General features: G+C 42.8%; 1 protein-coding gene across 1 annotated transcript in view; it reads right to left on the minus strand.

The window, feature by feature from the left end:
* Window positions 1-257: 257 nt before the first annotated feature.
* Window positions 258-8,640, minus strand: part of ULK2 (unc-51 like autophagy activating kinase 2) — a 25,223-nt gene continuing 16,840 nt past the window's right edge. Inside the window, exons 15-24 of the mRNA XM_008947616.1 lie at window positions 8,065-8,351; window positions 7,761-7,954; window positions 7,153-7,262; window positions 6,164-6,316; window positions 5,222-5,430; window positions 3,745-3,923; window positions 2,711-2,829; window positions 1,989-2,146; window positions 971-1,106; window positions 258-869 (exon numbers count right to left, since the gene is read on the minus strand). Of these exons, the coding sequence (XP_008945864.1) occupies window positions 802-869; window positions 971-1,106; window positions 1,989-2,146; window positions 2,711-2,829; window positions 3,745-3,923; window positions 5,222-5,430; window positions 6,164-6,316; window positions 7,153-7,262; window positions 7,761-7,954; window positions 8,065-8,351 (1,613 nt within the window). The 3' untranslated portion in view covers window positions 258-801. The remainder of the gene's footprint in view (window positions 870-970; window positions 1,107-1,988; window positions 2,147-2,710; window positions 2,830-3,744; window positions 3,924-5,221; window positions 5,431-6,163; window positions 6,317-7,152; window positions 7,263-7,760; window positions 7,955-8,064; window positions 8,352-8,640) is intronic.

Raw genomic sequence — 8,640 nt, forward strand, 5'->3', positions numbered from 1 at the left:
TCTGAAAAGAATTTTATGTACACTGAAATGAAATTCAGCCAAGTCCATTGTGCCTTCTTTCTCTATTTTTTTTTTTATATATAGTTCTTCAAAAATGAATATACAGTTGCTTTAGTAAATTAGTGCAAAACAAATTATTTTGGAAGAAGATCATCAAATTGTATCCCCATCAGCTGAAAACCCCCTGGGGATTTTGCACAGATGGAGAGCAATTCCTTCCCTTGCCACCTCTGCCCCAGGTGAAGGCCACTCTCTCCCCACCCCTTCATACAACAGGCTGAGCCACGTTTACAACATGTGAGCTCTGATGTGAGCCAGCTTAGCCCCAACAGCTTCAAACAGCACTTGTACATGGTTAGGGTTTCCCAAATTCACTCTGCTGCGTTTTACTGGCAACTTAAAAATCTTTTTCACCAATTTTGGAGGGAATCTTCTGAGGGAAATGTCTTTTTGTACCTGATGCAGAAGGATCCGCTCTCTATAAACTTCGTGAGGAAAAAACCAAACCCTGATCGTTCAAGTTCAAAGCACACGTACAAGGATCAGTTTGAAATGTGAAGAGAGATTCTTCTAAATTCTGTTGCTAGGAAGAAAAAGGAGCTGCTGGATCGGTAAGGCAAGTGTACTTTTGGAATTTCTCCTCTTTGAATATGCTGCTGTTTCTTTGGTAGTCACCACAGAAATGTAAGAATCGTCTTCCACGTGGGGCAGAACAAGGACAACAATTAAGCTGTAGTGAAAAAAGTGCAGTATCACTGATGTGGTCCCTTATGTTCACACCATCTGGTCCTTGGGATATTCCTACTGCTCATACACAGCCACAGTGCTGTAGCAAAGTGCAGAAAGCCTTCGCTCGATGCTAGATTTATCTGCAAACAGAGAGGTGAGAAACAGGAGATGACTTTGGTGTTCTGACAGTGTGTGAATTCCATGTCATTTTCAGTGGTTTCATTATACAACACGAACTTACACTTGTGTACGTTTTCTATATCTGCGGGGTCTTGCAGTATTTTTGTCAGTCCTTCTAGCAGCAAGGCTGCTTTGTGGTATCGATATGTGATATCCTCAGTCTGCTGAAACATCTCATCCAGAGCTGCCGACTGCACCTGGAACCAGTCAGGAGATTCACTTACATAAACAGCATCAGGCAAGTGATGAAATGAGACATTCAGAATGAGGGATATGAAAGCATCATTAAGAAACTATTTTTGAGCTTTCATTTAGCTGATCTGGTTTTAGAACTGTAAGATAAAATGAAGTTTCAGAGAATATAGCACCTGTGCTGAATTAATTGAAGATACTCTTCACATCTAAGCTATAAAAGCACTTTTTGATCTTTCCTGATTAAACATGTTGCAACAACACCTGAATAAATATGCTTGTTCTTATACTTACAGTCTCTTGTAAAAAAGACAAATTAATTGGGCATGACTATGCTATTATCAGAGTTAAGTACAACATTTTCCAGTATGTTTTGTGTAATGCTTAGGTTAAAAAGACCTTCCCCTCTCATCAAAAAAGCAGTTACATTTCCTGCATCATTACTGCATCTGCTCCATGGCAGACAGAAAGTTTATCAATTAACATGAAAAGGCTCCCACATATTTGCTACTGCTTTGTATGGGCAACTCAATGTTCTTCAAATGGACCTGGCAGACTGGTGAAGCTGCTTCTGGTGCTCCTCTGCTTAGGAAGCATTACAGGGTGAGACACTGGCACACAGAGCTGTGTGGCTCCAGAGGTTGTTTCCTACTGTTTATGTACTAAATGTGCTGATGTAGGGGAAATGTCCCTGAGGAACAGTATCTGCCAGGAACTTTAGCCATAGTTAAGGCAGGGCAGGAAAGAGAGTGAAAGACTAACAAAAATGACTGTGGACAGAATTCTGGAAACATATATTCTATTTTCTAGTTATGTAGAAGAGATATGTGAGAGAAGGAAGCAATTAATCTCCATGTCCTATCATTTCAGTAAGAGGAGTGGCTTACCATTTCTACAGCACAGCTGTAGATGAGTTTCTCTGCAGTTACACTGTTGATTTCATCAATGAATCTTTGCTTGTCCGAAAAGAAACGATTCAACTTTTCTGTCAGTTTTTTGCACATGCCAATACAGAATTTGTACCTCTCATTGAGGCTCTTCACAACTGGAAGAAAGGCAAGAAGAAATTAAAAACCAAAGAAACAACAAAAAACACCACCCATCCACAAACAACAAAGCCCAAACAACACAGCCCAAGTTCAGCTTTTCCCAGTACTAAGTCAACCTGGTTAAACTTTCTCTTTTAATGTTTACTTTGCCACTTCTACGAATTATCAATTTCCATTTCAAGTTAATAACTGCCCATTTCTTAATTTCTAGCTGTATCTGTTTATTATCAGAATTGTGCAATTGTGCATATCTACAATTCCCTTGTACAGCAGAAAACAAACAGATGTTGCAACGAGCTTTTGTCAACCTGTTTAAACTTTCTCTTTTAATGTTTATTTTGCCACTTCTACGAATTAAGCATCAATTTCCATTTCAAGTTAATAACTGCCCATTTCTTAATTTCTAGCTGTATCTGTTTATTATCAGAATTGTGCAATTGTGCATATCTACAATTCCCTTGTACAGCAGAAAACAAACAGATGTTGCAACGAGCTTTTTGAGTGATGCATTACCAAAGAACAATTCCCAAGCAAAGCACATTGGATTACGTTGCATCTACCTTGCTTAACAGCAGTGGACGGGTTCAGTTTCCCCGATTTGACCTGTGCTTTGGCAAGATGCAGAGAAGATGCTAGTAACTGGGCAGCTTTCATGTACAACACCAGCTGTTCTACTTGCCTAGGAAAGGAAAAAAAGTTATGTATCAAAACACCTTTCTTGAACACATTCAAGCCACGGGCAGACACCACTTTTTAATCACAACCCTACAGAGAGGACCCAGCAGCAGCAAAGGGAAACAGATGTTTAAAATGCAGCTCCACCCCTCCCTTCCCTTCACAAACACTCGGTCACGGGTTGAGAGGACATCTGCTCATCTAGGGGCTGCAGCAGCAAACACAAACTGCTTGAATCTAGACATGTTAAAGAGGAACGCTTATTTGTGGGGACTGAGGGCCCGAGGGCAGCACCTCACCACAAGTGTCCCAGTGTACTTGCCCCTGGAAATTCTCTGTTGAGAAAAGCAAATGCTTTGCAGGAGTTTTTGTTTTGTTTTGTTTTTGAGGTGTGGTGGTGTTTTGGTTTTGTTTTTTTTTTTTTTTTTAGGAAGAAGGCGGGAAGTGGAACTGCCCTTTCCCACCCCTCCAAATTCTCATATTTCTCTCCTTTTTCATTTTGTGTCAGGGCTCTTTGGCTCCACAGAAAAAAGGTCAAATTTGGACACTCCTTCCCAACCTCCACCTCCGTGCTACTGCTTCAGCCTGGCCAACAAGACAGATGAGGGCTCAGATCTGACAAGCTGGTACACAAATTTCCAGGCTTCGAAATGCACCACTGCACCTCAAACCTCAACTCCTCACCCCTTTCCCAACTTATGTGGCAGGACAGAGAACACTGTCCTTTTATTTGCCTGCTAGCAAACGTCTCTCTGTTCTTTGCTCTTTCTGATCTGTCTTCAGCTGTTAGAAACTTACTCCTATAAAAGTTTCTATACAGTAAAGCAACCACTCCCAACAAAAAGGGCACAGTTTGGATCCATTTTTGATGTATTCAGTGTTTGCCAGCTCTCTCGGTACCATCTGGCCGCATACTTACCCCCATTCTTTGCTCAGCTGGCTGATCTGATCAACAACCACGCTCTCTTGGATCTGGTACAGCGACACTGCAGAAGTGCACAGGTCTGGGTTTCCTCCTCTCACTGCTGTCAGGTCCAGAACACACTCTGTAAAGGTCAGCATCATGTTCAGATGACGCAGCGTGTCCGTATGTTCTCTCTGTCGGAGGGAAGGGGACAACAATTTAACCATTATCAGCCATACAGTGAACAAGTACATTAAAACTCTTGTGAATCATTTGAGGATTTCTTGGTATGTCAATTCTATGCAGAAATCCCATTGTAGTAGAGGCCTCACAAGGGACTAGAGAACCATACAGGTCCAAACAGATCAACAGATATGAACTTGTTCTCTCTTCATTCCAAGATACTGTAGCTTATACTTGAGAGTCTTTCAACAAAGCCAAAAGGAACTGGGACATGGAGTTCTATGTTTGTTGAAACCTGAGCAACTAAAGGAATCACAAGTGGGACAGATTACTTGTTATTATATTATCAGCAAGCCAAAAGTATGCTCGGCACTTGTATGAGAAGCCAGGAGGAACATTTGGCTTTTATTATATAACAGACTTGATACCTACAAGAGAACTGATCTAAAGTTTCATACTTATCTTCTTCACTCTGATCTACACTTAGATCTAGAATTATATTGTGTGAAAAGGTGGCTGTTGCCAAAGTTCACACCTTAAAGTAAATACCTTCAATTGGAGCTAACAAACTCACTGCTGCTTGGTGACTAAAAGAGGTACTACATGCATAGTCTCTGCTCAAAAAAAAGTTAGCCTTCAAAACTCTTCAAACATATCTTAGCAATATTTATAATCTTTTCATTAGTAATGCAGGTCTAAATACATTTTAAACTATCTGTGGGAAGAATACAGAGCACTGTCAAACATTCTTGTTACAATATATAGATTCAATAGGGATCCAAACACCTTCAGCAAGATGTGAATGAGAAAACAGAACAGCAATCTGTCTTGAGAAATTTGCAGTCCAAGGATAGCACTCTGGTGACAGACCACCCCAATTTGTGTGTGCTTTTAAAGCGCCACTCCTCCACACATTTTAAAAAAATATAGGACACTCTTCCCACAAGTGGGATTTAATGTCATCCACCAACTGTGAAGAAGCAGCTAAAAACAATGCTCAGAGGGATACTGCTGCTGTCAGCACCCACGTCCAGAGACTTGGCATTAAAACAGAGGCCTCTTTGGAAGGCTCTGCTGGACAAAAGCAGTCATGGTCCTTTGGTTACCTATTCAAACACATGAAATGTCAGGAGTAACCAGCAAAAAGAAATTGGCCACAATTGACACAGGAATATTTTCAAGCCCTTAAAAAGGAGTATGTGCGATACCAAAGAGGAAGCTACGAAGTGCACCCAACAGTCCTGTTTTTACCATGTCTCTGTTTTAGCAGCATTATACATTATAAAACATTAAATTATTTTTTCTATACCTCCATTAAAGTTTCCTCAGGCAATTCGGGAGCTTCAAAAGTGATAAAGCCCTCTAAGCTGGGAGGCGAAGTACCATAAGGCATGTACTTCAGACTTGGAGCTGCCTCGGCTCCCGGAGGAGAAGAACCCATATAAATACCAGGAGGAGAGCCCATATATACACGGCCACTAGTAGAGCAGAGAGACCCTCCAGAACTGTTTGATCCCACTACAAGAAAAATAACACACACATTCAGTCTAATAGTTTGTTCCAGCTCGCAGCGCTGGGGCTGCGGATGACAGCAAATGACAAATGAGCAGCCACCACAGGTTCACTCTTGGGAGGCTCTCCTCACTGCTCCCTGCACTGCTCTGTAGAGAATGCAGAGGCTATGCCATACCAACAGTGACAACTGGTAACACGGATTCTGGGAAACGGCTGACAAGGATTCCAAGGCAGAGTCCAACAACACAGACCAAAGGTTGTGCTATAGTTCACTGCTGCAGGCTCCTGCTCATCCTGAGCAGACAAAGGCCTTCACCTTGAGATCTTTGATATCTGGCACCATAGCCAACACACAGTCAGCTCAAGCCCCTTGTGTGTTGGTTCTGGTACAACACACAGCAGCAGGTAAAGAGGCAGAATGAGAAATCTCCCTTTTTGGAAATCTAACTTCAGAAATCTAACTTTTTTTTTGTCACAGAGATCTATTATACTCCCTGTGGTGGAGTAAGGTTGTGTACACAGGAGATTACACACTGCTGTTTGTAAATCCTTGCCTCTGGCCCTCTCTTTAGGAGAGAAAAGGCACAAATGGTCTGATATTAATCTCCACACTTCACAGAGCGCTTTTAGTGTACGGACCTACTGTGCAAGGCAGTAGTCAGGCTACTGGCCCAAGAAGTGGGCAAGCCTAAATTCTGTATTTGAGAACAGTCCACAGTTGTCAGGCAAGTCTTACCTGAGGTGGTTCTTGTTCTGAGGACCATGTGGGTGCAGGTAGGAGGGGTGGCACTGCTTGGAGGGGACCCAACAGTGAACATGACAGCCCGAGAACTTGCCCCGCTTCCCATGGAAGGAGGTGCCACTGCCATCCCATAGGCGCCTGCTGGAGCTGGAAAAGAAAGTTTCAGCAAGTTGGTTCCTGTTACATATCATCAAACCAGTAATTATATGCAGCAAATTGGAGCCCTGCAACAACATGCTTTGATGTAGAACCAAGACTTGGACTAGTTAGAAGTTCTGATAGAAAATAAAACAAGCTGAGTGGACAGCCTTGGCAATACCCAGTGAGTCAAGATGCAGCCCACACGTATCTTTTTCATTTCCACCTCTCTTTGCTCTGTTCTTGCCTAGAAAAGAGCAACAGAGGCGCTCTCTGTGAGAACCCAGAGGACAACACCAGTCCTACAGCAAAAGATACAACAGAAAAATTCTAAAGGCAGATCATGACAGGTCTGGAGGCTAAAGACCAGCCCTGTCTGCAGAACTCCTTCCACCTGCTCAAGAAGGAGATGAGAACTCCTGGTGGCCACTTATGGCAAGGGAGGAGAAAAAAAGATACGGACATATAATTACATAAGCTGCCTTTTGTGTAAAAACAAGGCAGAATTAGGAAATGAAACAGACACAAGTGTTGTATTAAAAATGAAAAAAACCCCAAACCACCAAAAAACAACACAAAAAAAAAAAAGCCACCAACCCAACTCCATCCAGCCAGTATAGGCAGTTGAGATTATTTCTGTTTAGCAGAGATTTTTCTCTCTCAATTATTTTTAAAGCTATGCTAAAAAAACTGAACCTTAAAGATTAAAAAAGAAAAAGCCTTCTCTACTGAAGCTAAAAATCATCAGAAGCAATTATCAAAGCTGGAAGCAGAACTGTATCTAGCTGGCTTTCCACGAAGCCCAGCCCACCAAACGAGCTCGGATGCAGCAGTCTGTTCCTCACCCGTGTCCATCGGCCGCTCTGTGTTGAGGCTGTCTGTGCTGCCCTGATACAGCTGGCCACCCAGGGTAGTCTTCACCTGCTGATCTGACAGCTTCCCAGTACTAACAGACCTAGACAGAAAGACAAATGAATTCACAACCAAGTTCTGCAGTAAGATCTTCCTACCTAACTTGCAACTAAGGGTGACTTTCAGGTTCTTGATACTTAGAGGATTTTTCAATAAAAATATAGGAAGTCTTGAAATCTTGCTGTTCATTACAGACCTACTGAAACAGAGCTAACCACAAAAACAAAGATTTTTTTTTCCTCTTAAAAATTTCTTTCAGATTGTGTCATATAGATTTTCAAGCAAAGACTTCAGAGGCAATGAAATTCCTTAACGAGATAATCAAAACAAAAGGGAACTAGACAGCAACACAAAGTGCTCCAGGAAGTCCATGCTATATTTATACACAGTACAGAACGTTTCTGTTGCACGCACCAAACCTCAGCATCTCCTCCCAGCTCACTTTTGCATGCTCTTCCTCTCCAAGCTGCTGTGTGCAACGTGCATTCTTCTGCCAAGTTACCTACCCAGCTTTACTGGTTCTAAGGACCACAAAGCCTACCTGCCAAATGTAGTTTTACTGTGCTGCTCTCCTGCCTGCTTTTCAGCTCCCTGGGTGGAGTGGAAGTGTGTGAAGTCCCTCGGGTCAGCGATGTCTTTGGGCTGCAGGGGGCTATCTCCCAAGCCCTGGCGATTGGCTAGGGCCAGCAAGTTTGAGGACGCTTGAGTTTTCGGTATTTTGAAAGGAGCTGTTGCCTTTAAGACCAAGAACACACAAGAAACAAAGTCGGAAACCACTCTTGGGAATGGTTTCAGGCAGCATGTTATCACTTCACGTTTTACTGAGAACAGCAAACTTTACAAACCTTAGTAGGAGAGCCGATGATCGTTGGTAACGGGGTTTTGAAGAGCCAGTCTGAACTCCTAGGGGATGATCCCATGTGTTTGGTAGGTGAGGTTCCCAGGCTACCTGGCCTGCTTGGTTGTGGAGAATGACTGTATCCATACCCAGCATAGGATGGGCATACCGGGTCTGAATGCTGCTTTCTGAGCTTCTGCTTGTTTTGGTAAATATCTGTGAGAGTAGGAGCACTCTGCAACCTGGCTCCCATCAAGAGGGACTGTGGAGACTGAGATGGTGGTATTGGAGAACCTGTGGGGATGAAAACCAGGGAAGTACAATTCTACTTGCAGTGCTCAGAAAACCCATCAATTAAACTCAAAATGCCAGAGATCGACGTTAAACTGGAAGAAGATAGGACTGCAAATATCAAGAGGCATGTTGGATCATCAGCTCAATAGATGGCATAGAGAATGGATTCAGTCTGTCAGCTATTTGTACTAAGGCTACATTACACTGATGAGACGTTCAGGCAGCCAAATAGGCAAGATTTCAGGGCGACAGCTGTACTGGCAGGGGGCGGACCCCCGGCAAACCTCAC

The sequence above is a fragment of the Merops nubicus genome, unplaced genomic scaffold (assembly GCF_000691845.1).
Source record: "Merops nubicus isolate BGI_N331 unplaced genomic scaffold, ASM69184v1 scaffold7239, whole genome shotgun sequence".
NCBI classification, from domain to species: domain Eukaryota; kingdom Metazoa; phylum Chordata; class Aves; order Coraciiformes; family Meropidae; genus Merops; species Merops nubicus.